Below are 26,570 nucleotides of genomic sequence, written 5' to 3'. Positions count from 1 at the left end.
AGAGGTGTCCAGGAACGGGACTAGGGGCTGCCTCCCTTGGCACCTACCACCCTCCTGGTTTCTCTCCAGCACCAGACTCGCAGGGAGAAAGAGGTTCTCTACACCCCTTAGCCACATCCCCTGGGAATGCATAAAAATGAAACAACTATGGAATCAAATTGGGTTCAAAGGAGCGCACCCTTTTGTGGGCTGTGCTATAAAAAGCAAAAGATCTGGGAAAGAAGGTCCCTCTTTGCTTTCAGCTATTCAGATCATGCCTGAGTGCTGGGCGCTGTCTCAGGCCAGGCATGTGGTGAAACTGAAAATGCAGATGGGCCCACTGTTGCCTCTCAGCTGTGGGAGCTGCTGCATGTGGACTTGGGTCTGATGTGGACTTGGGCCTGTGGGCCCCCTTCAGGAGGACATGGCTTTGGAGCTGCCCAGGATGTCTGGTAGCCAGGGAGGTGTCTGGCAGAGGTTGGGTGCTCATGCCACCTCGGGGCATCCACACAGCTGTGGCTCCCTGGGCCTACTGCTTGGCTTTTGAGTGTTGCCAGGCAGTGGCTGGCAGCACTGAGTGTCCCTGGTCCTCTGGGAGCTGCAGTCCAGAGAGAACTCTGCCAGCAAGGGCACGTCTGCCTGTGGGTGCTGCCTGGACTCCAGCCCCATGCTTGGACCTCCCTGTGACTGGCCTCCCCACTGCCTGGACCCTACCAGGTGTGTGCTTCTGAGAAGGAGGCCTGTTGGGGGCTGGGGTGCTCCTGTGGCCGGGACTGTGTTTTGTCCCTGTCCTTCCTCATCTCCCTCTCCTTGCTTCCAGACAAACGATGCGGCCGGCAACACCTGGAACTGGCTCTACTTCATCCCTCTCATCATCATCGGCTCCTTCTTCATGCTCAACCTGGTGCTGGGCGTGCTCTCGGGGTGAGAGACCATGTGGGGGATGTGCAGGTGCCCCTCTGTGTTCTCAGCTGAGGGGTCAACAGAGGCACATGTGACACTTGGGGTGGGGGCCTGGCCCATGGGTGCCCTCTGTGGTGGTTGCCCCTGGTGTTCTGGGTTCTGGTAGCCCTTCCTTTGTGCCACCATCCTGACCTGTCCTTGATCAGCCTCTCGGCCCCTTATCCCTGTCATACCCCTGGCCTTTCCGTGGTCTCTGCCATGGGAGAGCAGCTGCCGCTACTCATCTGGGTAGACAGGAGGTGTGGTCTGTGATGGGAGGTGTGGTCTGTGATGGGAGGTGTGGTCTGTAATGGGAGGTTGGTCTGGGGGGATGGGAGGTGTGGTCTGTATTGGGAGGTTGGTCTGGGGGGATGGGAGGTGTGGTCTGTATTGGGAGGTTGGTCTGGAGGGATGGGAGGTGTGGTCTGTGATGGGAGGTGTGGTCGTAATGGGAGGTGTGGTCTGTATTGGGAGGTTGGTCTGGGTGGATGGGAGGTGTGGTCTGTGATGGGAAGTGTGGTCTGTAATGGGAGGTTGGTCTGGGGGGTGGGAGGTGTGGTCTGTATTGGGAGGTTGGTCTGGAGGGATGGGAGGTGTGGTCTGTATTGGGAGGTTGGTCTGGGGGGATGGGAGGTGTGGTCTGTATTGGGAGGTTGGGCTGGGGGGATGGGAGGTGTGGTCTGTATTGGGAGGTTGGTCTGGGGGGATGGGAGGTGTGGTCTGTATTGGGAGGTTGGTCTGGAGGGATGGGAGGTGTGGTCTGTAATGGGAGGTTGGTCTGGGGGGATGGGAGGTGTGGTCTGTATTGGGAGGTTGGTCTGGAGGGATGGGAGGTGTGGTCTGTATTGGGAGGTTGGTCTGGGGGGATGGGAGGTGTGGTCTGTAATGGGAGGTTGGTCTGGGGGGATGGGAGGTGTGGTCTGTAATGGGAGGTTGGTGGGGGGGATGGGAGGTGTGGTCTGTAATGGGAGGTTGGTCTGGGGGGATGGGAGGTGTGGTCTGTGATGGGAGGTGTGGTCTGTGATGGGAGGTGTGGTCTGTGATGGGAAGTGTGGTCTTGGTAGATGGAGGTGTGGTCTGGGACAGGGTTTCCGAGCAGCCTCTGTGGCCACAGAGAGCCCCTCTGTTACTGTGGTGAGAAATAACTGGGGGCATCCTGATCTCTGTAGCAGTCACCACTGGGCTCGCCACCCTGGCCCTGACTGCTGGTGTGCACTTCCTCTCAGGTCACCTCTTTGTGCCAAGCTACTCCAGGGGAGGGTGAGAGAGAGGGCTCAGGGCTGGGGGTCCATGCTGGAGAAGGTGGAGAAAGAGTCCTCTCTGGGAGTGGGATGTGGTAGGCGGGCATGGCCAGGTGGGCCTGTGGGCACACAGCCCCTCCTGTCCCACCCTGGGGCTGAGAGCTGAAGAGATGCCGTGTATGGGGCCTGACTGGGGTTGGTATTTGGGGCTCCTGCCCTACCACAGGGCAAGGAGTTGTGCTAGGACGGAGGTGGAAGGCATCAGGCCTGCCTGGCTTCCTGCTCCCACCTTGGCCTCAGCTCCCCTGTGAGGCTGGAGGGGTACATCTCCCCTCTGTCCTCCCTGTGATCCCTGCTCAGGCCCACGGCTCCGAGCCAGGCTGGGGATAGAGCCTGGTGAACCTGGGAGTTCTGCCACACTGAGCAGGACAGGAGCAGCCAGAGTGGGGATGGCTGGAGCCGAAGCCTCTGGGCTCCAGCAGGAGATCGTGCCCTTGGTTTTGGCCCTGTCCTGTAAAGGGTGTGATTGTCACTAGCAGGCCTCTCCAAGAGCCTCCATGGGAACCAGCAAGCGACCGGCTCACGGGATGGAAATAGAACTCCTAGCCTGGCGGGGTAGCTGGCGGAGGCTTGGGGCTTGGAGGAGGCACCGGGGGAGGGACATCTCAGCTGAGACCCAACTGGGGGACTAGGAATGAGCCAGGCTAAGGAAGGAGGAGGGTCTTTCAGGCAGAGAACAGCTGGGGTGGAGGCACAGTGGACAGAAGGTTGTGGCCTGTGTGTTGCAGAGATGCTTGGAGCTGGAGTCAGAGGGTGTTGTGGGGAGAGGGCACAGGGGCTGGCAGCAGCCAGGCTTGTGAGGTGCATGGGCTGTGCTGAGGGTGCTGCTGCCTGGTGCCAAAGGTGCTGAGAACGCTGCCTGGTGGGAAGCCTGGCAGGAGCATAGGTGGGTTCAAGGGGAGGCAGGAGAGCAGCCTGCTCAGGGCTTCCTTCTGCGTCCCTCTAGGGAATGTGCAGAATAGCCTGAAGGGCTGGAGGGGAGGCCCAAGGCAGGGCCTGCATGGTATTTCCCACTCCTTCCCCACTGTGAGGATCCTGGCCTCTGGGGAGAATGGGATATGTGATGTTCCTCCCATCAGCCCAGCTGAACCCTCCCTCAGGCCCACAGGCCCAGCAGAGGGCCCCCAAGCCAGGGGCCGGCACCCCCCATGTGGGTCCTGCACCCTGGGGTGGCAGTGGTGAGAGGCCGCCTTCCCAGTCTTGCTCTGTGGGAAAAGCCACGGCTCTGTCATGTCTGGGCGAGAGCTGCAGGAGGGGCCAGCTTGGGGCCAATTCGGCGTCTCTCTCTCCATTCCCAGAGCTCCCATCCTCACAGCATCCCAGAGAAGCAGAAGAGGTGGCCCCTGTCCTGCCTCTTCTCACCCAGCGAGGACAGAAGCTCAGGGAGGGCTGGCCCTGCTGCCGGCCACTGCGTGAGAAGCAGCTGCTCTGTGGAGGGGGCCAGACTGCTGGGGGGAGTTGCTGCTGGGAGCTCTCAGATCAGTTCAAGCAGTGATGTCCTTGCCCTTCCCCTGCCCCCCAGGCCCTCTCATTCTCAAGGCATGGCCACAGGGATTGGTCTGGGTGGGGAGGCCACAGTGGACCCTGCCTTCCTGTAGATTTGGGACTTGGGATGCCCAGATGGGAGGGTGCACCTGGGCAGGACTGGTCACCTTGCACTGCCTGGGCTGTAGCAGCTCAGTGCCTAGCGGACACTGGCCCTGCACCCAGGATCAGTCACGGTCAGAGCCGGGGACTGTTGCACCGGGGCTGTGTGTGCTGGGAGTCATGCCTGCCACACCCACTCCACCAACTCAGAAGCTTGTGTGTGTGTGTGTGTGTGTGTGAGAGAGAGAGAGAGTGGGGAGAGAGAGAGAGAGAGAGAGAATGGCTTGCTTCTGGCACTGTGAGCCTTAAAGCTTGGCCAGGAGGCTGGGGCTGGGCTGGGGATGCTGAGCTGGAAGGGCAAGTGTTCTCTGCTGGTCACCATGACGGCTGTGAAGGCTCAGGCGGGGCTGGGGTGAGATGTCGGGGGCCAATGACAGAAGGTCTCCTCTCCTGCTCACTGTGAGCCTCAGAGGCTTGGTTGAGGAGGCTACGTGGACTCTGCGGTATTATCCTTCTGCCTCTGGCCTGCCCTGACCCAGTCCCTTCTTCCCTGTCCCTGTCTGTCCCTCCCGCTTCCCACAGAGGCTTTGCATCTGAACCAACAGAGGAAGCAAAGTGAACATTCTCCTCTGGAGAATTCTCTCCAGGAGCTCTCTGGAGGACAGCAGATAACAGAGCCTGGCACAAGGGGAGGGAGGAGGCGCATGCCTAGGTTGCTGTAGGCAGGGGCTGTGAAATTGTCCCTGCTCTCTAGAACTGCCCCTCTGGGGACCAAGGCACCGTCCCTAAGTGCCACGGGAGTCTGAGGGTGGAGGGCCACCTGGGCTGCTCATGGAGGCCCTCTGGGTGCCCAGGGAGCTGTCTGGTGCTCTGGAGTGCTCATCTGGAGTGCTCAGGTTAGAAGAGGCCTGGGTGGCAGGGGCCTGCCTGAAGCGGCGGCCTGCAGCCTGCGTCTCCTGTCCCAGGCTTTCCCTGGTCCTTTTTGTCTCTGGGGCTGCACACCTGTGGGGCTTGCACTCACCTGATCTTGCTTTTCCGGCCCCTGCATGGTAGAGAGTTTGCCAAGGAGCGAGAGAGGGTGGAGAACCGCCGTGCCTTCCTGAAGCTGCGCCGGCAGCAGCAGATCGAGCGAGAGCTCAACGGGTACCTGGAGTGGATCTTCAAGGCGGGTGAGGGCCCGTGGGAGCCACTGCACTCCTGGCCGGCCACTGTTAGTTCTCTGTCCCCAATTCTGCTCTGCTGCCAGCTGGGGTGCCCTGGCTTCTGGGTAGAGCCTGAAGGGACTTTGTAGTGAGCAGAGTGAGAAGGGATTTCTCTCTAGCTCACCCAGGGGCCTGGCACCAGGCAGCCATATGGCTCTGAGGACAGTGGCCTTTTAAATGGAGGACTCTGCCATGGCCCAGCCTAAAGCTGGTCTCTCCCCATTAGTCTCAGCCAAGTCCCTTCTGTGCCCTGACTCTGGGTTTTGTCAAGCCTGGACTCCCCGCCCTCGCCCCAGGCCAGCACTCTTTCCTCCACATGGGGCATCCACTCACACCTCCTAAGGCTTCCCAAGTGCCTCTTCAGAGATGAACTCGCCTGTGGCACAGCTGTTCTCAGGGAAGCGACGTGTGGGTAGGGACGGGCAGACACAAGGCGGCTGAGTCCTCTTCACAGGGGACTGTCTGTCCCAGTAGAAAAAGCTCAGCTGTGGGCCCTGCTGGCTTCTGGAAGTCTAAGAGCTGATAAGGCGGCCAGGTGCAGTGGCTCACGCCTACAGTCCCAGCACTTTGGGAGGCTGAGGTGGGCGGATCACCTGAGGTCAGGAGTTCAAGACTGTCCTGGCCAACATGGCGAAACCCCGTCTCTACTAAAAATACAAAAATTAGCCGGGCGTGGTAGCACGTCCCTGTAATCCCAGTGGGGAGGCTGAGGCAGGAGAATCGCTTGAACCCTGAAGGTGGAGGTTGCAGTGAGCCGAGATTGTGCCACTGCACTCCAGCCTGGGCGACAGAGCGAGACTCCATCTCAAAAAAAAAAAAAAAAAAAAAAGAGCTGAGAAGGCAGGGCCTTCCAGACAGAGATGTGCCTCTGTCCTGGGGCATTCCTGGGGTCAGGAGGGCTCTGACCTGAGGCTGTGTTCCCCTCGCAGAGGAAGTCATGCTGGCCGAGGAGGACAGGAATGCAGAGGAGAAGTCCCCTTTGGACGGTAGGTGGCACTTGCTGGTACTCCTGTGTGGTGGAGTGCTCTGGTGGCCACGTGGGTGGTGACACATGCCCGCTTGCATGTTTCACGCGAAGTGCTCTCGGCAGTGCCAGGCACCTGCACAGCCATCACATGAACACAGACTAGGGCCATGGTGTCTGACCCTGGCACCTGACACAGGCCCACACTGCAGGTTTAAACCGAGCTGTGTCTATCCCCAGGGCTTGGGGTGCTGCTGCTCCCAGAGACCATGGGAGGGCTCATGGCACAACCTGGGGCCATGAGAGGGAGCCCGGGCCCCACTGCTGTGGTTGCTGGCACTAGTTACCAACATAGCTGCAGCAGCAGGAAGGCTGCCCTCTCTGCACACCCACCGCTCAGGTCAGGGCCAGACAGCATGGGCACTTCCGTGGCAATCTCAGCCGGCCCCATGCCTGCGGCTCTGAGCAGGTCTATGCTGTCCCTGTTGTAGTCCTGGCCTTGCCCCAGATGGACATTTCCTGGTCTCCCTGGTGGCCAGGCCTCCCCACTGGCCTCATTTTGGAAGAAAGGGAAAGCGGGGACCCCTCACCCTCAAAATTCCTTGTCCCTTCAGCTCTGGGGACTGGGAGGGACCCAAGGGGGCCCACAATCATCCGGCCTCAGCCCCAGTTCAGGACAGGAGCTCAGGAGAGGTCACTGGTCCCAGGGGGAGGGTGATCCCATGCCCCGCTGAGGCAGGTGGCCTGAGGGCTGCAGCTCAGGCAGTCTCTCCCATCCTTTGTTTAAAGCAGTGCTGAAGAGAGCGGCCACCAAGAAGAGCAGAAATGACCTGATTCACGCAGAGGAGGGAGAGGACCGGTTTGCAGATCTCTGTGCTGTTGGTGAGTCTCAGGGTGTCCCTCCAGCTCTGCCAGGCTTGAGCTGGACATGGAGTGCATGCTCCGCTTCCCCTGCTACCCAGCCACTGTTGGACGCCCCTTCTTGCCCAAAGGCCTGCAGGCTCCTTTCAGACAGTTTGCTGCTCCTGGCTTTGTGACCCCCATGTGGACATAGGGCCCTTAGCCGTATCCCAAGGCTGGAGGACTCTGTAGGGCCACCTCTCTCTTCAGCCCCTGTCTCTTTTTCACTTTCTGGACCTGCTGCCTCTGAGGCCGTTGTGTCATCCCCTACCTCTCAAATAGTATAAGGAACATTCTGGTTAATTTATCCAACAGAGCTGTGTCGGTTCCCTTCCTCTCTATCTGGTACCAGATTCTGGTTCCAGAAGTGCCTGGGCCTTGCTTCATTTTGAGACACCAAGTCAGATCCAATCTGGACTTCCTTGCTGTACAGCAGTCTGTGAGTGGACCAGATTTAGAAGATGTCTACCATTATATTGTTACATGTATGAGACAGAACTCTTTAATAAAACAGGAAACACACACACACTCATGTGTACACACACATACACTTAAACTGGACCTTTTCTGTCCTCACTCAGCACTAGGAAACTCCTGTTAACAACTTCCAATGTACCCTTCCCTATTTCTCCATGCTCACCTCAGATAACACACACAAACACTCGTATATCCACACACAAACATGCATGTAGAGTTTTGGAGTCTTCTGTTAACAAAAATGATTTCATACAAACTTTTCTCACCAGTCCCTTTCCTAAACTGCTCCTAATCAATTTGTCTGATTCTAGCCCCCCTTGTCGGGTGCAACCTGGTGTTGCTGATGTGGAGTCACTGGAGTTGTTCAGTTGCTCGTCTGCTGATTGTCTGCTGATGGCCATTTATTTCTAGTGCTTTTATCTCACTATGAAAAATACTGCCCCCAAGTCTTTGTGAATGGCTGTCCTTCCTCACTAGTGCTTTTCTCTGTGGGGCAGATTCCCAGGAGCAGGTGCTGAGGGTGAGGGTGTGGTACTGTTCAGAGTTCTGTGCGACCCCACATTCCATCCACAGTACAGGCCAATCTTCGCCCTCATCCAGTGCTATGTGACGGCTCCTTTTGATTTTTCCCAGTTTGAGGCCAATTTGATGGGTGTAGAGTAATATTTCTTTGGCACTACAATTTTCCTTTCTCCTACTGTCCGTGATGCTGGCCCTCTTTCTAAATGTTTGTTCCCTGTCTGGACTTGGCCTTTGGTGACTCTTCCCATATGCTATACAGTTTTCTAGTGAGTTTATTTGTAAATTATTTTGTATTTATTTTGACAATAATGAGATACCAATGTGTATCATAGATCTGAATGTTTTATCATCTTATAATTTTATTTTATTTAATTAAGTTTTTTTTGAGACAAAAATTTCGCTCTTGTTGCCCAGGCTGGAGTGCAATGGTGCGATCTCGGCTCACTGCAACCTCCGTCTCCCAGGTTCTAGTGATTCTCCTGCCTCAGCAACCCGAGTAGCTGGGATTACAGGCATGCACCAACTGCCCAGCTAATTTTTTGTATTTTTAGGAGAGACAGGGTTTCACCGTGTTGGCCTGGCTGTTCTCGAACTCCTGACCTCAGGTGATCTACCCACCTTGGCCTCCCAAAGGGCTGGGATTACAGGTGTGAGCCACCACACCTGGTCCATCTTATAATTTTAAACAATTTATTATATGATTGTGGTAGCTAAATAGTTTCCTTCTATTGCTATTTTATCTAGAGTTTTTATTCTGATTTTGTAAAATGAAGAGTTAAAATGTCTTTATCTATGGTTTGGAATCCTTTAAATAACACTGGAATTATCTTTTTTTATAGATGAGATAAAACTGTGAATCTATATAATCCAAAAAAGAAAAAAAAAAAAAAGGATTTGGACCAGTGTTCTGACTCAGGCTTTGTTAGGAAATCGCCCCGTTCTCAGGGTGTTGGGATCCCTTTCTGCGGCGCTGTGCACTGGCTCTCTGGCGATTCTCTTAACCTCGCCTGTGTCGAGTGCTTGTGCCTCATTCACCAAATGTCTATCCAGTGCCCGCCACGTGCCAGCAGCGGAGGCATGGGGGCCGCCACACTGGAGAAACTCATAAAAAAGGCCCGTCATCATTGGAGTTTCCGTCCAGTGGGGGCATCAAACAACAAATAAGATAGTAAGGAAAATATGCCGCATGCCAGAGCCCCTGTCCGGAGGAGGAAGAGGTCAGGAAGGCAGGAGTGGAAGCGTGCGGAGGGGGGGCGGTGCCAGAAGTTCATGGCCGTAGAAGGCCTGAGGAAAAAGACTGCCTTTGAGTAAAAGAGTTGCAGGAAGTGAGGAGGTCGGCCTGAGGGACGCCGGGGCGGGGGAGAGGGGAGGTTGGCCTGAGGGACGCCGGGGAGGGGAGGTCGGCCTGAGGAACTACTCTCAGGCCGACCTGGAGAGAGAGGGGAGTTAGGCCTGAGGGACACCCGGAGAGACGGGAGGTCCGGGGAGAGGGGAGGTCGGTCTGAGGGACGCCGGGGCGGGGGAGAGGGGAGGTCAGCCTGAGGGAAGCCAGGGGAGGGGAGGTTGGCCTGAGTGAGGGTGAGGGGGAGGGAAGGTCGGCCGGAGGGACGCCGGGGCGGGGGAGAGGGGAGGTTGGCCTGAGGGAAGCCAGGGGAGGGGAGGTCAGCCTGAGGGACGCCGGGGCGGGGGAGGTCAGCCTGAGGAACTACTCTCAGGCCGACCTGGAGAGAGAGGGGAGCTTGGCCTGAGGGACGCGTGTGGCGCGGGGAGGGAAGGTTGGCCTGAGTGAGGGTGAGGGGGAGGGAAGGTCGGCCGGAGGGAAGCCGGGAGAGGGGAGTTAGGCCTGAGGGACACCCGGAGAGACGGGAGGTCCGGGGAGAGGGGAGGTCGGTCTGAGGGACACGGGGCGTGGGGTGGCGAGGTACGGGAGCGGGAAGGGGGGGTTGGCCTGAGGGACGCGGCGGTGGAGTGTGGGGGAGGGGGAGAGGGGGTCAGCCTGAGAGACGCCGCGTGGGAGGGGAGATCGGCCTGAGGGATACCTGGGAGAGGGGAGATACCACCCGGGAGGGGAGGTCGGCCTGAAGGACACCCAGGAGAGGGGAGATGCGAGACGCCGCCAGGGCGGGGAGGTCAGCCTGAGGGATGCCCAGGGGAGAGAGGGGAGGTCAGGGGAGAGGTGAGGTCGGCCTGAGGGACCTCTGGGAAAGGACATTCCAGGCAACGAGTGCCAAGACCCTGAGGCAAGACTGTGCTTGGCACCCAGGTGTGGGGAACGTCTTGGAGGCCAGCGCGGCTGGAGTGAGGTGCCGTGGGCTGTCGGGAGCGGTCGAGGAAACCTGAGAGTCAGACAGGCTCACTTCCAGCCAGGACCCCAGGCCGCCCTGGTGGTTTGCAGAGGGGTGACACCCTCTGGCCTCTGTGGTATAAGGGTCTCTCTGGAGACTGTGTAAAGTGTTCCTTTTTCTCCACAACCTCTCCAGCATGTTTGTTTTGTTTTGTTTACTTTTTAATAATAGCCATTCTGATTGGGGTGAGATGATATCTCATTTTGGTTTTGATTTGTATTTCTCTAATAATCAGTAATGTTGGTTTTTTTTCATGTTTGTTGGCCACACGTATGTCTTCTTTTGAGAAGTGTCCGTTCATGGCCTTTGCCTACTTTTTAATGGGGTTGTTTGTTCTCTCAGCACCGTTTATTAAGTAGGGTATTCTATTTAATAATAGGGAATACATCCTAGCTTTATTCCTAGGTATTTTATTTTTATTTTTTTGTGGCAATTGCAAATGGGAGTTCATGCATAATTTGGCTCTCAGCTTGCCTGTTGGTGTATAAGAATGCTGGCGATTTTTGAACATTGATTTTGTATCCTGAGACTTAGCTGAAGTTGTTTATCAGCTTGAGAAGATTTTGGGCTCAGATGATGGCATCTGCAAACAAAGATGGTTTGACTTCTTCCCTTTCTATGTAAATACCCTTTATTTCTTTATCTTGCCAGATTGCTCTGGCCAGAACTTCCAATACTATGTTGGATAGGAGTGGTGAGAGACATCCTTGTCTTGTGCAGGTTTTCAAGGGGAATGCTTCCAGCTTTTGCCCATTCATGATGATATTGGCTATGGCTTTGTCATATATGTCTCTTATTATTCTGAGGTATGTCCCTTTAATATCTAGTTTATTAAGAGTTTTTAACATGAAGGGATGTTGAATTTTATCGAAGGTCTTTTCTGCATCTATTGAGATAATCATGTGGTTTTTGCCTTTAGATCTGTTTATGTGATGAATCACATTTATTGATTTGGGTATGTTGAACCAACCTTGCTTGCATCCCAGGGATGAAGCCTACTTGATTGTGGTGGATAAGCTTTTTGATGTGCTGCTGGATTTGGTTTGCCAGTATTTTGTTGAGGATTTTTGCATCAATGTTCATCTAGGATATTGGCCTGAAGTTTTCTTTTTTTGTTGTATCTGTCAGGTTTTGGTATGAGGATGATGCTGGTCTCATAGAATGAGTTAGGGAGGAGTCCTTCGTTTACAATTGTTTAGAATAGTTTCAGTAGAATTGATACCAGCTCATCTTTGTACCTCTGGGAGAATTGAGCTGTGAGTCCATCTGGACCTGGGCTTTTTTTGATTGGTAGGCTATTTATTACTGCCTCAATTTTAGACCTCATTATTGGTCTTTTCAGGGATTCGATTTATTCCTGGTTCAATCTTAGGAAGGTGTATGTGTCCAGGAATTTATTCATTTCTTCTGGATTTTCTAGTTTATGTGCATAGAGGTGTTTATAGTATTCTCTGATGGTTGTCTGTATTTCTGTGGGGTCAGTGGTGATATCTCCTTTATCATTTCTGATTGTGTTTATTTGAATCTTCTCTCTTCTCTTTTTTTTTAGTCTAGCTAGTGGTCTATCTATTTTATTAATTTTTTTTTTTTCAAAAAACTTGCTCCTGTTTTCATTGATTTTTTTGATGGATTTTTCATGTTTTCTATCTCCTTCAGTTCAGCTCTGATCTTAGTTATTTCTTGTTTTCTGCTAGCTTTGGGGTTTGTTTGCTCTTGGTTCTCTAGTTCTTTTAGTTGTGATGTTAGGTTGTTAACTTGAGATCTTTCTTTTTGGTATGGGCATTTAGTGCTATAAATTTCCCTCTTAACACTGCTTTAACTGTGTCCCAGAGATTCTGGTATGTTATATCTTTGTTCTCATTAGTTTCAAAGAACTTTTTGATTTCTGCATTAATTTCATTATTTACCCAAAATTCATTCAGGAGCAGGTTGTTCATTTTGCATGTAGTTGTGTGGTTTTGAGTGAATTTCTTAATCTTGAGTTCTAATTTGATTGTACCATGGTCTTAGAGACTGTTATTATTTCAGTTCTTTTGCATTTGCTGAGGAGTGTTTGACTTCCAATTATGTGATCAATTTTAGAGTAAGTGTTGTGTGGCGATGAGAAGAATGTATATTATGTTGTCTTTGGGTGGAGAGTTCTGTATATATCTATCAGGTCCACTTGATCCAGAGGTGAGTTCAACTCCTGAATGTCTTTGTTGATTTTCAGTCTTGATGATCTGCCTAATATTGTTGGTAGGTTGTTAAAGTCTCCCATTGTTATTGTGTGAGAGTCTAAGTCTCTTTGAAGTCTCCAAGAACTTGCTTCATGAATCTGGGTACTCCTGTATTGGGTACATACATATTTAGGACACTTAGCTCTTCTTGTTGAATTGAACCCTTTACCACTATGTAATACCCTTCATCATCTTTTTTGATCTTTGGTGATTTAACGTCTGTTTTGTCAGAAACTAGGATTGCAACCCCTACTCTTTTCTGTTTTCCATTTGCTTCATAAATTTTCCTCCATCCCTTTATTTTGAGCCCATGTGTGTCTTTGCATGCGATGTGGGTCTTTTGAAGACAACATACTGATGGGTATTGGTTCTTTAACCTGCCTGCCATTCTGTGTCTTTTAATTGGTGCATTTAGCCTATTTACATTTAAAGTTAGTATTGTTATTATTATTATTTTTTGAGACAGTCTCACTCTGTCGCCCAGGCTGGAGTGCAGTGGCGTGATCTCAGCTCACTGCAACCTCCGCCTCCCAAGTTCAAGTGATTCTCCTGCCTCAGCCTTCCAAGTATCTCTGGGACTACAGGCATGTGCCACCACACCTGGCTAATTTTTTTGTATTTTTAGTAGAGATGAGGTTTCACCATGTTGGTCAGGCTGGTTGAACTCCAGACCTCAAATGATCTGCCTGCCTCGGCCTCCCAAGGTGCTGGGATTATAGTCGTGAGCCACCATGGCCCGCCTAAAGTTGGTATTGTTACGTGTGGATTTGATCCTGTCATCATGATGCTAGCTGGTTATTTTGCAGACTTTTTATGTAGTTTCTTCATAGTGTCACTGGTCTGTTTACTTCAGTTTGTTTTTGCAGCGGCTAGTAATGGTTTTTCCTTTCCATATTTAGTGCTTCCATTAGGACCCCTTGTAGGGCAGGTCTGGTAATAACGAATTCCCTCAGCATTTGCTTGCCTGAAAAGGATCTTATTTCTCCTTCACTTATGAAGCTTGATTTGGCCAGATATGAAATTCTGGATTTGAAATTCTTTTAAGAATGTTGAATATTGGCCCCCAATCTCTTCTAGCTTGTAGGGTTTCCACTGAGAGGTCCACTGTTAGTCTGATGGGATTCCCTTTGCAGGTGACCTGGCCTTTCTCTCTGGCTGCCTTTAACATTCTTTCCTTCACTTCAACCTTAGAGAGTCTGATGATTATGTGTCTTGGGGATGATCTTCTCATGGAGTATTTTACTGGGGCTCTCTGCATTTCCTGAATTTGAATGTTGGCCAGTCTTGCTAGGTTGAGGAACTTCTCCTGGATGATATCCTGAAGTACATTTTCCAACTTGTTCCAATCTCCCTGTCTCTTTAAGGTATCCTAATCAGTCATAGATTCAGTCTCTTTACATAATCCCATATTTCTCAGAGGTTTTGTTCATTTCTTTCCACTCTTTTTTCTCTGTTTTTGTCTGCCTGTCTTATTTCAGAAAAATTGTCTTCCAGCTCTGAGATTCTTTCCTCTGCTTGATCTGTTCTGCTATTAATACTTGTGATTGCATTGTGAAGTTCTTGTAGTGTGTTTTTCAGCTCTAACAGGTTGGTTATATTCCTTTCTAAACTGGCTGTATTGGCTATCAGTTCCTGTATTGTTTTATCATGATTGTTAGCTTCTTTGCATTGGGTTACCACATGCTCTTATAGCCTCATAAGTGAAGTTCATTATTACCCACCTTCTGAAGCCTACTTCTGTCATTTCAACAGTCTCAGTTTCAGCCCAGTTCTGAGCCCTTGCTGGAGAGGTGTTGCGGTCATTTGGAAGAAAAGGGGCACTCTGGCTTTTTGAGTTTTAAGCATTTTTGTGTTGATTATTTCTCGTCTTTGTGGGCTTATCCACCTTTGATCTGTGAGGTTGCTGACCTTTGGATGGGGTTTTTGTGTTTTGTTGTTGTTGTTGTTTTCTGTTTGTTTGCTTTCCTTTTAGCAGTCTGGCCTCTCTTCCCTAGGGCTGCTGCAGTTTTCTGTGGGTCCACTCCAGAGCCTAGTTGCCTTGGTTTTCCCTGTACTTGGTGGTATCGCCAGTGAAGGTCGTGAAACAGCAAAGATGGCATCCTGCCGCATCCTCTATAAGCTTTGTCCCAGGGGGTGCTGACCTATTGCTGGCCTGAATGTGCCTGTAGGAGGTGGCTGGAGACCCCAGTTGGGAGGTCTTACCCAGTCAGGAGGAATGGGATCAAGGACCCATTTAAAGCAGCGGCCTGGCTGCTTTTTGATAGAGCAGCTGTGCTGTTTTGGAGATGCCTTCGTTCCCTGATCAGTTTGAGCTTTCCAAGTCCCACAGGCTGGAATGGCTGAGAAGCCTGAATGACCAAGGTGGTGGCCTGCCCTGCCCCTCCTGTGTCCTGTGTTTAAAAGATATTGGATTATAGGTATATTTATTAAAATCAAGTCTATTGGCCGGGCGTGGTGGCACATGCCTGTAATCCCAGCAGTTTGAGAGGCTGAGGCCAGAAGATTGCTTGAGGCCAGGAGTTTGAGACAAGCCTGGACAACATAGTGAGATCCCACCTCTACAAAGAAATTAAAAACTTAGCTGAGCATGGTGGTGCGTGCCTGTAGTCCTACTTCATTTTATTTATTTATTTATTTATTTATTTATTTATTTATTTAAGACAGAGTCTAACCCTGTCGCCTAGGCTGGAATGCAATGGCGCGATCTTGGCTCATTGCAACCTCTGCCTCCTGGGTTCAAACGATTCTCCTCCCTCAGAGGGATTACAGGCACCCACCACCACGCCCAGCTAATTTTTGTATTTTTAGTAGAGACAGGGTTTCACCAGGTTGGCCAGGCTGGTCTTGAACTCTGACCTCATGATCCGCCCGCCTTGGCCTCCCAAAGTGTGGGGATTACAGGTGTGAGCCACTGTGCCCAGCTCATTTTATTTTTTATGAAGTTCCTCTTGTATTTCTAGTGACTTTTGTTTATATATTTAGTCACTGTATAGTTTGGGCAATATAAAGTTTATGATTGTTACATCTTCTTCCTAAATTATGCTTTATTTCATCACACAATACCTTCTTAATCTGTGCAGTTCCTCTGCTGGACAGTTGCACCTTGTCGACATTGAATGTCATTGGTTCTACTTTTTGTTGCTATCACTGGTTTTGGTTTTTAACTTGCATTTGCCTGGTACCTTTCTTTTCCTTTCATTTCCAGCTCTTCTTTATCATTTTAAGTGTTCTTGTAAATTGTATTTACCTGGGTTCTGCCTTTTAAATTTTTTTTTTTTTTTTTTTTTTTGAGACAGAGTCTTGCTCTGTTGCCCAGGCTGGAGTGCAGTGGCGCGATCTTGGCTCACTGCAAGCTCTGCCTCCCGGGTTCATGCCATTTTCCTGCCTCAGCCTCCTGAGTAGCTGGGACTACAGGCACCTACCACCAGGCCTGGCTAATTTTTTGCATTTTGTTTAGCAGACACTGGGTTTCACCGTGTTAGCCAGGATGGTCTCGATCTCCTGACCTCGTGATCTGCCTGCCTCGGCCTCTGAAAGTGCTGGGGTTACAGGCGTGAGCCACTGTGCCTAGCCAAAATTTTTTTTAATTTTTTTTTTTTTTTTTTTTTTAAAGAGACGGAGTCTTGCTCTGTCACCCAGGCTGGAGTGCAGTGGTGCGATCTCAGCTCCCTGCAACCTCTGCCTCCTGGGTTCAAGCCATTCTCCTGCCTCAGCCTCCCAAGTAGCTGGGACTACAGGCACGTGCCACCACGCCCAGCTAATTTTTTGTATTTTTAGTAGAGAAGGGGTTTCACCATGTTAGCCAGGACAGTCTTGATCTCCTGACCTCGTGATCTGCCCGCCTTGGCCTCCCAAAGTGCTGGGATTACAGGCGTGAGCCACCGCACCCAGCCAATTTTTTAAAATTTTATTTATGTATTTAAGAGACAGAGTTACGTTGCCCAGGATGATCCTCCTGTCTCAGCCTCCTGAGTAGCTGGGACTATAGGTGTGCACCACCATGCCTGGCTTGATGGTTTTGCTTTTTTTTTTTTTAAAAAAAAAAAAAAAAAACCCAGTTGTATGGTCTCTGTTTCTAATGGTAATGGGTGAATCCAGTCTCTCTCTATTTAGTATAATGTTTGACTCTATTCTTCATCCCAAGTTTTGCTGCTTTAATCAAGTTGCTGCTTATTGCTCCTCTCCTCCCTTGCTTATTTTTACTCTAATTCTTCTGTTCCACAAAAGGTTACCTTCCCTTCCCTGCTCTCATAATTGTCAACGTACCTCTTTACTGTTTTTGTTTCTTTAGCATCTTTAGTACCAAGATGTACTAGTTCCATCACTAAATTGGTCTATTTCCCTTTATTCTGCCTCCACCCATACCCAGTAAGTCACAGCCTTTCCAGTACTTGCCCTGCCTCCGCATCCTGGTTTGAGGGTGTTCACTTTTCATTCTTGACTGTCACCCGTCCCTTCAGACTGCCCCCACAGGCTCCCCTATGCCCAGGGGCCCTCAACTATCATTCCTGTTGCCCGCTCTCAGAGCCCTACCCTCAGTCACCTAGGTTTACCTTAGCATCTTCTCTTCTCTTCAGTCCTTGCTCACTGCAGGACTGTCTCCTCCATTTTAACTCTGTCCTGTCACTCGGCTGCTCTCCCCTGAAATGAATGGGGGTGTTGGTGGTGGCTGACTCTTCGAGTTCCTGTGTCCTCTCAGGTGCCCTTCCTTGTTCCCCACTGAGGAGCGAGATCCAGGCTGCTGTGCCCACTGCAAGTGTCTCTCTCTCTCATTTCCTGTTGCACATGAGGCATCGGACACTCGGATGCTTTTCCTTTGTCAGTGACTTGCTCTCTGTCTGCCCCTCAAACTGCAGGCTCAGGGCCCCTCTGGCGCGGAGTGCTTTCCTCTGTTTGTCTCATTATTCTGTCTCCTTTTCTTGATCTCCTGCATCTGGAGCCCCTCCTGTTTCACGTGGTGTTGCTTGCTCTGCTCCTGTCAGTCCATGCCCTCTTCCTTGAGCTCGCGTTCACCTCCACGTTGGAGATGCTGCTTGCGCTTGACTGAACTCCCCTTTTTTTCATCTGCTGAGTGGTTTCAGAAAAGAATTTTATTTCTTCTCTAAAAGTTTTTTTCTCTCTCTTTTAGTTTTGTTTTATTTTGAGTTATGTGTTGCTATACTTGGATCTCTGGGCCTTTGTTGACTTTTCCTTCTGGGTACCCAGCAGACACCGAGGATTCACTTACATTCAGGACCCACTGGCCTCCACTGTTGGTTCAGGGTGGGCTTGGGGCCTGGGGCCTGGTGGGGAGGAGACGAAGCTGTGGTGCCCTCGACTGCCTTCTGCCTGAGGACTGGCTGTGTCACCACCCCAGGCTTGCCCATAACCCAGCTTGTGAGCTGGTTGAGCCCCGCTGAGCTTGGCCCTGTGCTGTCTCACTGAATCCCACACCACCTTGTGAGGTACAGGTGACTGTGCTCTGTTTTCAGTTGAGGAATCTCCAGGCTGCGTGATGTGCACGAGGGCCAGGGGTGACAGCCATTAGGGCCTCCATCAGCTCGTGCTTTAGCCTCACGTCACTTTTGTTGCCCCCAGTGGCAAATACAGCAGCTGCACTGGAAGGAAACACTTTCTTGTCTGTCTCCCCACTGTCCTCTAGAAGGGTTATTGAGAACAGGGATGGATCTTGGTCATTTTGTGTTTTCTGGGCTTTGGTCAGGGCCTGGCACAATTTGTACACATTTTTTGAACAAATGGGGGTTACCCAGGACTAGCAAAGAGTCTGCCTTAGGGCACAAGAGAAAGAAATCTAAGTATTTGCAGCAGTCAGGCCCTATTCTCAGCAGTACTTCACTGTGTCATCATTCATAGGTTAATGTAATATGGAATTTCTCCCTAGCTTGAAGATGTCATATCATTTTTCTTGAAATAAGCTTTTTCATTATAAAGAATATATGCTAATTAAGTGAACCCTGGAAAATGCAGGAAGCTGAAAAGAAGCCCAGTCTCTCTTGGTTTTCCCAAAGCTGTGATTCCAGAGATGTTTCTGCGTTTCCTGTAGACTCTCTGCTTTTACTGGGGCAGACTGGAGCCCACAGTGGCTGCTTGCTGTCCTTAGGGACCTGTGCCTCATCCCCGGGGAACAAATGCACCTGTCTTGGGTGCTGCTGGGGTTGCTGAGCTGGGATGTGAGGGGCTGCACCCAGCTCTCCCCCAGGGCGTCTGGATCAGGAGTCCCTCTGTTAGGTCTTGCTCAGTCCCCTTGCTCTGGCGCCTCTGGCTTCTCTAAAGTCGATGTTTACAGCAAGGAACTGGTGGACTTTAAGGGCAATGTCTGGGGAGTGTGGTTCTGTGCAAATACGGCTGTTGGCATGACTATGGTTGTGCCTGTGACAGGCGAGGATGTGTGTGGTTGTCTTGTGTTGTGTGGCACAGGAAGATGTGTGTGTTGGGGGGGGCTGTGGCCCATTGTGAAAGGGCAGCATTTCTATGAGGCCTTTCTCATAGCAGAGGCTGACTGGTTCTTACTGGCTGGTGGGGATGGCCACAGAGTCCCCTTTGGAGAATTTGTTGCTTGTCTTCCTGGCCACGTGTGTGTGCAGACACAGTGGGTTTACATGAGTCACGTGTTCTCTTTCCCTCCTTCCCAGTGTGGCCCTGTTTGTGTTCACAGGTGTGTGCCTCATGTGCACTGAGGAGTGTGTCTGTGTGAGCATCTCATTGGATCTTCAAAAGTGAGCGTGGTCAGGCTGGATGTGTGCTGTGAAGCATGTGTGTGTGTGACTCCTGTGTTCCTGCACAACTGTGTGTGGGTGCATGGGGGGTTCAGAGTGTGTGGGCTTGTTCTGTGCACAGCTCTGCCGGTGTGTGTGCCCCTCCTTGTCTGCATTGCACACCTGCCTCCCTCCTGCCCTACTGCTGCCTCTGTGGGGAGTGGTCATCCCTGGCCTTCAGCAGGGCTGGCCACATGCCACTGAGAGCCTGGGTGTGCACATGTACACACATGTGTACAAACACACAGAAAGTGCACATAGCACACGAGCTATGAGAGCCACTGAGAGCCTGGGTGTGCACACATATGCATGTGTGTACAAACACACAGTGCTCATAGTAAGCATGCTCACACACTTCCTCTCTTGCGTGCCACTGAGAGCCTGGGTGTGCACACAAATGCACGTGTGTACAAACAGAAAATATGCATAGCACACATGCCCACACTGCCCCTGCTCTTTTGTGCCACTGAGAACCTGGGTGTGCACACATATGCATGTGTGTACAAACACACAGAAAGTACATGTAGCATACACTGCTCCCCACATCCTCACACAGGGACCCCATGCTCAAGCCCAGGTATTCAAAGCCCACTGAGAGACCCATGGCTGGGGCACAGCTGTCTGCTCTCTGAGAACACTGAGAGGCACCCACATGGCCAGGCTTAGTGCACAAACTAAGAAACCCTTACACAGGCAGATGTGCTCTCCTGCAGAGACACAGCCAGCTCCTGTACAGACACACCTGAATCCTCATAGAGACCCTTCCCTCAGTTGTTAAGCATTGATCAAGCCCCTCTCAGTGTGAGGGGCTCAGTGGTGAAGAAGACAATGTGGCCCTGTCCTCATGGAGCCTACAGTCTTGTCTGGGACTTGGGCATGGAACAGGTCAACAATAAAACACAGTGACAGGTGGTGATGTGGTCAGGGCCACTGTCGGAGGTGAGCCGAGGGCCCTGTTCTAAATGGTGTGCCCAGAGCAGGTGCTCTGTGCAGCTGACGTTAATGCTGAGACTTGAAAGTGTGTGGGAAGGAGTCCAGTGAGGGACGCATTTCACACTTGGGATATTGTGTGAAGGGCCAGGGCACAGCAGGACTGGTGTGCGTGGACATGGGAAGAGGCTGCTGGGTTGGGTGGTGAGCAGGGTAGAGAAGCAGTCAGGCTGGAGCAGGTAGACAAAGTTTCCAACAGTAAGTATTGTGGACATTGAACAGCCATGGACCATGCGTAAACCGATGAGCTTGGCTGTGTTCCAGGAAAACTGCTTAGAAAACAGGCAGCCCATGCGTGCTGACCCCTGAGTCCGGAGGGAGAGAGAGGGAGGGCCAGATGCTGCAGGGCTCCGTGGGCTATGCTGAAGAGATGGGATCTGGGGAGGGACTAACTCAGATTTATGTCTTCAGGGGAAAAAGCTTGGGGTGCTCATGGAGAGTGGCCTGGGGGCATCAGGGCTGTGCTCCTAGAAGGTGGCTGGGGATGCTGGGGACTAGAGAAGTGAGTACGGATCATCCACTTCAATCTGGCTCTCACATCTGGCACCCAGTAACCATGGAGATCATCAGGGCCTTGGTTCCCTCAGCTGTGAAGTGGAGGTCACAGGGGTCACTGGCACAATTGTCTGTGACCGGCTGGGGCTGGGGGCAGGTGTCCTCCAGAGTGCGTCTGTGGGGGTCCACAGGTGGGGTAGGCGGGTGCCCATTGGTCCCCACATCCTCAGTAACTCCCCATCCCCTCAGGATCCCCCTTCGCCCGCGCCAGCCTCAAGAGCGGGAAGACAGAGAGCTCGTCATACTTCCGGAGGAAGGAGAAGATGTTCCGGTTTTTTATCCGGCGCATGGTGAAGGCTCAGAGCTTCTACTGGGTGGTGCTGTGCGTGGTGGCCCTGAACACACTGTGTGTGGCCATGGTGCATTACAACCAGCCGCGGCGGCTTACCACGACCCTGTGTACGTATCCCCGTCCCTCCCTCAGGTGCTTCCTGAGCATCTCTGCTCTCAGTCTGGAAACCCTGGTCCATGCCCTGGGGCTACCCCAGGTGGGACGGGACCCACCCCCATGTTGCCCAAAGTATCCCACAGCCCTAGTCAGCCCCCAGGAGCCTCTGTGGGGGCCTGGGGTGTGTCCAGAGCTGGAGGGTGGCCTCTCCAGCCCCTGGGTTCCAGAAAGCACAGCTGGATCTGCTAGACCCCTGTCCCTCAGCATAGTGTGAGACTGGTTGAGGGGTCCAAGGCACCCAGGGCAGGATATATGTGGGACGACCAGGGGCGAGTCAGGCCAGGCAGATGGGTGTCCTCCCCCGAGAGGGCTTCAGACCCACAGACAGGGGACTTAGCCCCATGCTCCTTTCCACCACGTGGCTGCTGATTCTGCCCCGGATTCCTGAGGGGGGAGTCCTGGCTTCTTACCCTCCCCAGGTTCCCCTGGTTACCTTCATTTTTCTTTACAATTGGCTAAATCTGGATGCATTCATGCCCTTCCGTGGAGTGAGCTGTCTGCAGTTCTGTTCCACAAGCCTCAGCACAGGGGCCAGGATGGGCCCCTCCAGGGCTGGTCCTTCACAGCCTCAGGACCAGGGCCAGGATGGGCCCCTCCAGGCCTGGTCTGTCACAGCCTCGGACTCTCTGTCCCATGTGGAATACAGCGTTGCTCTGTGGTCTTACTTCACAAACAGGATCAAAACCAAAGTGTCCACCCATGTTTTATGTCCTGTCAGGTAGTGATTCAGCCCTCCTGACCCCAGGGGTCAGCTGCACTCACCCTGCTGGGTGTCTACAGCTGATCTGGAGACAGGGCCTGTTTGGGGCTCCCTGGAGGGCCTCAGTTTCCCCTTGAGGGCCCTGTTTGCCTGAAGCTGCCGAGGCACCCAGGAAAGCCTTTTCCGACTCCAGAGAAGAGCTATCCCAGCTCCCAGTTCCAGCCTGGCTGTCACTGTGTCCTGCTGTGTCGGTGGCCTCACCAGGGCCCTAGCCGGCCGGCTGAGCCCTGCTCTGTAGACCAGAGGGCCTCACCTGCTCTGCCCAGGAGTGTGAGGGTTCCCTGAGCTGCAGGATCTGACAGCTCCACAGTGGGAGAGATGGGGCTGCAGGTCACCTGGAAGCATGGGTGGGAGAGTGGCTGTGTTGGGGTGGAACTCTGGGCTACAGTTTCCCAAACTTGACATTGAAATCTACGACTTGCGAACAGGGAGATGGTGCGGAGGGGCAGAAGCAAAAGGAGCCAAGAGAGCTCCGGCTCAGGCTCCCTGGGCGGCTGCAGGTCGAGAAGCAGCTTGTGTACATGGAACTGCCTGTCCCAGCTCCTGACTGACACGTCCTGGGGCCCACAGGGTGGTACCTCGGGACTTTGCTTGGGCCTGAGTTCAGTGTCTCTCTTGAGTCCTCCGGCTAAGGTTTTCCCACCCTTGGGGGTCAGGTGGGGACCAAGGACTTCCTCCTGACCCAGTGACTAGGCCTGTTCTTCCCCGTGAGAGGCTGTTGGTGCGCAGTGAGTTGGCAGGCAGTGGGGTAGGGGTAGGGCTGCACAGCCCAGTCGCGCATCTGCTGTGTGGGAGCACAGGGCTGGGAGTGTCCAGGCGTTGGTGAGGCCACAGGCATCCCTGACCGTAGACCGCTACTGTGTCTTCTCTGTGGTTTCCTGGAGTTCCTGGCTTCATTGTGTCACTGAGGGAAAAACGGCTGGAGGGAAATGTGGGCAGTGTCCCTGACAGCCGGGCTGGGCCTGAGGGAGGCTTGCTCAGTAGGTAGGACAGGCTTGCCAGAGGCGAGGGGATGTGGCCGCCCAGCCTAGAGCAGCTTCGCAGGGGCTCATCGTGGGTTCTGTGCACCTCGGCTGTCCATTCTCCAAGGACCTGCCCTCAATGCATTGCCAGAACCTTCAAAATTGAGGCTTGAGTGGTTAAGAGGGGCACTGTCAGGACTTGCCATCCTGTGAGCCCCTGGGGGGCCTTATGCAGCTCACCAGACTTGCTCACCCTCCCTCTGCTCCCATAGCACACCATCCTCTTAGAAGACAAAACCTGGTTTTAGTGATCTGTCTCTGTTTCCCCCTCAGCTTGTGAACTCCTGGGGAGAAGGGTGAACTCTGTCCCCATGCTGGCTCAAAACAGCACCAGTGCCTGCTGGTAGGATGCATGATACAAGAGTGTACGAATGAATGCCCTTTCTGGGCCTCAGAGTGGAGGCTGAGTATGTGAGGCTGAGGGCCTCCGTTCCTAGGGAGAGTGAGAGGGCAGACAGGATGTTGGAGGTTTTCAGATCTCTTTCTCTGAAAGTTTTACCATTTGCATTTCTTGTACTTGTTCCTTGCAAAGTGCTCTCACTTTGGTCTCCTGGGGAGCAAGGTGTGTGCCTGGGTAGCCTCCCCTCCCAGATCTAGGGTGTGGGTGCCAGCAGTCCCATCTCTGGGGCCTCTCCTCCCTGGGTCCGAGCCCCTCGTGTGGGGAGCCCGAGGCCTTTGTGACCCACGCAGAGGGGCTCTGGGACTTTGTGGCCAGGCGTGTTGGGCCTTTCCAAGCTGCTTGTGTATTCCCCTGGGCTTGCTGGGGTGCTCTGCACTGGACTGCAGGGGGCACAGCTTTCCTGCCACATCTCACACCTGGTGGTCTGCACAGCCAGGCCCAGGTCAGAGCTGTAGGGTCCAGTGGTCTCAGTTGAGGGTGGATCCTTCCATTCCCGAGCAGCCCTGCCTGAGGGTCGCTGGGCATCCATGCCTCTCACAGGGGGCTCTCGGCTTCTCCAGGGACGCTGCTTGGCCTTGTTATCATCCCATGCTTAGCTTGAGTGCCTGGTGATTTTCTGGCTGGTGTCAGAGGCCAGGCTTGCTACAGGTGACTTGCTCCAAGGAACTGGTTGTCCATGTCCTCAGGCCATACAAAGCGGGGTGTCCGCTCCCTGAGACTCCTGTCTGTTTGTACGGTGTCTGAGTGGTCTGTGAAGTTGTCATCTCTGCTTATCCCAGGTCTGGGCTGCTGCAGACTTGCCCCCGACCGAGGCTGTCTGGACCTGTGCAGCACAGCCCTTGGTGGAGGAGATTTTAGGAGCATAGGGGTGGGAAGAGTGTGTGGCCCCCTCTTCCAGTGTCTGCTTTATCAGAAGTTGTGTCTGCTGAAGGTCCCGTGTCCCAACAGAGACTGTAGAGGGGGATTCAGAAGCCCTGGGAAGGCCGAGCTGGACTCTGCCCAGTTGTGGACTCTCAGGGGCCTGCCCTTCATGCCCTCCCAGGGCCTTGTTCTCCATGCGGGCTCTGCCCTGGGCTCTGTTGCCTCCCTAGTCCCTGCTGCCCTGGCAGAGCCATGGTGCCTTTGGCCTGACCAGCACTGTGAGAAGTTTAAGAGCCAATCCCTGCCCAACCCTTTGGGAGGAGAGTCAGAGACAGTGGCCTCACCCTGACGCCTAGGACTCCTGGCTCAGCCAGCGGCTGGGCCTCGCTGGGCCTCCTGCTGCCTGTGGCCTCACCCAGCTCTGGAGCCACGGCGTTCTTCTGTGCTGCTTCCCTCTTTCTGCTTGGGCTGGGTGAGCAGAGTCTGTGTACCTTGAATTCCCAGCACAGACCTCTAGCCCCAGCATGGCCTCCCTCAGTACTGAGGCCCGGAAGGGTCAGCAGGACTTCTGAGCCCAAGACAGCCCCCCTCCACTGCTGCTGTGCCCGCAAGAACCTCTGTGTGACTTGGTGACAGTGCAAGGGGACAGTGCCTCTTGGCAGCCTCGTGCTGGAGAGGAGTGCAGTGGTGGAAGAGGTCTACCCTCGGGGCAGCAAACGTGAACAGAATACAAGTCAGCCACAGTGCCGTGGACATTTTGGGGAGAGGCGTCTTTCCCCTGGGAAGTCCCAGTGGAAAGGTGGGAGATTCTGGCAAGGAGGTTGAGGGACCCCACCTTCGGTCAGAGATTGGGGTGAGGCCAGAGGCGGAAGGACCAGCTGGAAGCTGTCGCTGGGCCTCTCCTTGGGGTAAATGGGGCCCTTTGCCTCACAGCCCCAGGACCTCCTCTGGTGAGGAGGGGGCACCCCCATGACCCCAGAACTCACACTTGGGCTGATCTCGGGAGCTTGCCTCCTGCTGAGCCCGTCCTTCTCTGGGTCTCAGAGGCACTAGGGACTCACCACCTTTCAGACTGGAACAGGTACCTCTCCGTGTCCCTCTGAATCCATCGTTCCTTTCCTGGGCTGAGACTTCAGAGCATAGGACCATAGGCCAGGCCTGGAAGGCTCAGCCCTGGGAAGGCCCAGAGGTCTGGTGTCCTCCAGTCTGGGCTGGAGCCAGAGTGGGAGGAGGCCTCGAGCTAATCCCCCTCTTCTCCGGCTTCTCCTAGATTTTGCAGAGTTTGTTTTCCTGGGTCTCTTCCTCACAGAGATGTCCCTGAAGATGTATGGCCTGGGGCCCAGAAGCTACTTCCGGTCCTCCTTCAACTGCTTCGACTTTGGGGTGAGTGAGAGGCCTGATCAGGGGCCCAGGCTGTATCCTTTCCTGCAGGCGCACACAGCCCCCACCCATAGGCCATGCCCAGTGTGGGCTGGGGTCTGTGACCCTACATGGGTCAGAAAGGCTGCCTGAAGACAGTGAGGAGCAGGGGGCTGGCAGAGGGAGGCCTGTCCTGGCCGGGCCTGACTGATGGGAGTGTCAGCCTCAGCCGCTCTCTGTCGGCGGGAGGTCACCCTTCCCTCTTCTGATCCTGTCCATAGACTTTCATAATCAGCTGAAGGCTCTGCAGCTACCTCCATGCCTGGGATCTCGCAAACCTGTGGAGGGCTCAGTCTCTCCCCAGTGGAGCTCAGGGGGGCTCTGGCCCTGGGCAGGCTTGGGTACATCCACCAGCACTTCTGGGGTTGGGGCATGATAGGCCATGATGGTCCTGCCCTCTCTGTGGGGCTGGGGGAGGTGGTGGCCCTGGCCTGGGTCTCTTTACCAACTTATGTAGGTAGGGGAAGCCTTGGAGGCGGTGTGTTTCACAGCTTACCATGACAGTTGAGCACAGAGGGCAGGGCAGGGCAGTCTGAGAATCTCCTGGATTCTCAGACCCCGCAGGGAGCACAGGACACTTCCTGGGACCTGAACCCAAAGCCTAGGGATGTGGCACTGTCGGCACCTGCCCAGAGGCTGAGTTCTGAGTCTTCCTGCTGGAGGCTGGGAATGATGGGTGGGCACGCCGCCCCCTGAGGCAGGAGGGAGGAGTGGGAGTAAGTACTCCCTCCAAGTCTTTGTACCAGAGCACTTCAAGCCCTCCCGTAAGGAGCAACAAGTGGGAGTGACAAGGAGTGATGAGTGGGAGCACTGCCCCTCTCAGGGTGGAGTGAAGGGTGGGAGCAGAGTCCCCCAGGAAGGAGTAACAGGCGGGCGCACTACCCCCGCAGGAAGGAGTGACAGGTGGGAGCACTACCCCCCC

The 26,570-nt window shown here is 53.4% G+C and overlaps 1 protein-coding gene across 14 annotated transcripts in view; it reads left to right on the top strand.

Annotated features, from left to right (window-relative positions):
- CACNA1B (calcium voltage-gated channel subunit alpha1 B) overlaps positions 1-26,570 on the top strand; it is a 253,949-nt gene that overhangs the window by 74,177 nt on the left and 153,202 nt on the right. For 11 of the 14 annotated variants that reach the window (XR_008626612.2, XR_008626611.2, XM_055117381.2 and 8 more), the window contains exons 7-12: positions 800-903; positions 4,863-4,978; positions 5,941-5,997; positions 6,765-6,857; positions 20,928-21,137; positions 25,500-25,612. Coding sequence is in view for 12 of the 14 variants with exons in the window: in XM_055117381.2 (XP_054973356.1) it covers positions 800-903; positions 4,863-4,978; positions 5,941-5,997; positions 6,765-6,857; positions 20,928-21,137; positions 25,500-25,612 (693 nt within the window). In the remaining 2 variants the exon portion in view is untranslated. Of the gene's footprint in view, positions 1-799; positions 904-4,862; positions 4,979-5,940; positions 5,998-6,764; positions 6,858-20,927; positions 21,138-25,499; positions 25,613-26,570 lie in introns of those variants that run through there. The other 3 variants (XM_055117377.2, XM_034929694.3, XM_055117386.2) reach the window with 2 other exon arrangements.

The sequence above is a fragment of the Pan paniscus genome, chromosome 11, assembly GCF_029289425.2.
Source record: "Pan paniscus chromosome 11, NHGRI_mPanPan1-v2.0_pri, whole genome shotgun sequence".
Taxonomy (NCBI): Eukaryota; Metazoa; Chordata; class Mammalia; order Primates; family Hominidae; genus Pan; species Pan paniscus.
Note: the sequence above shows the minus strand (reverse complement) of the source record. Positions and strands in the feature narration are given on the sequence as shown.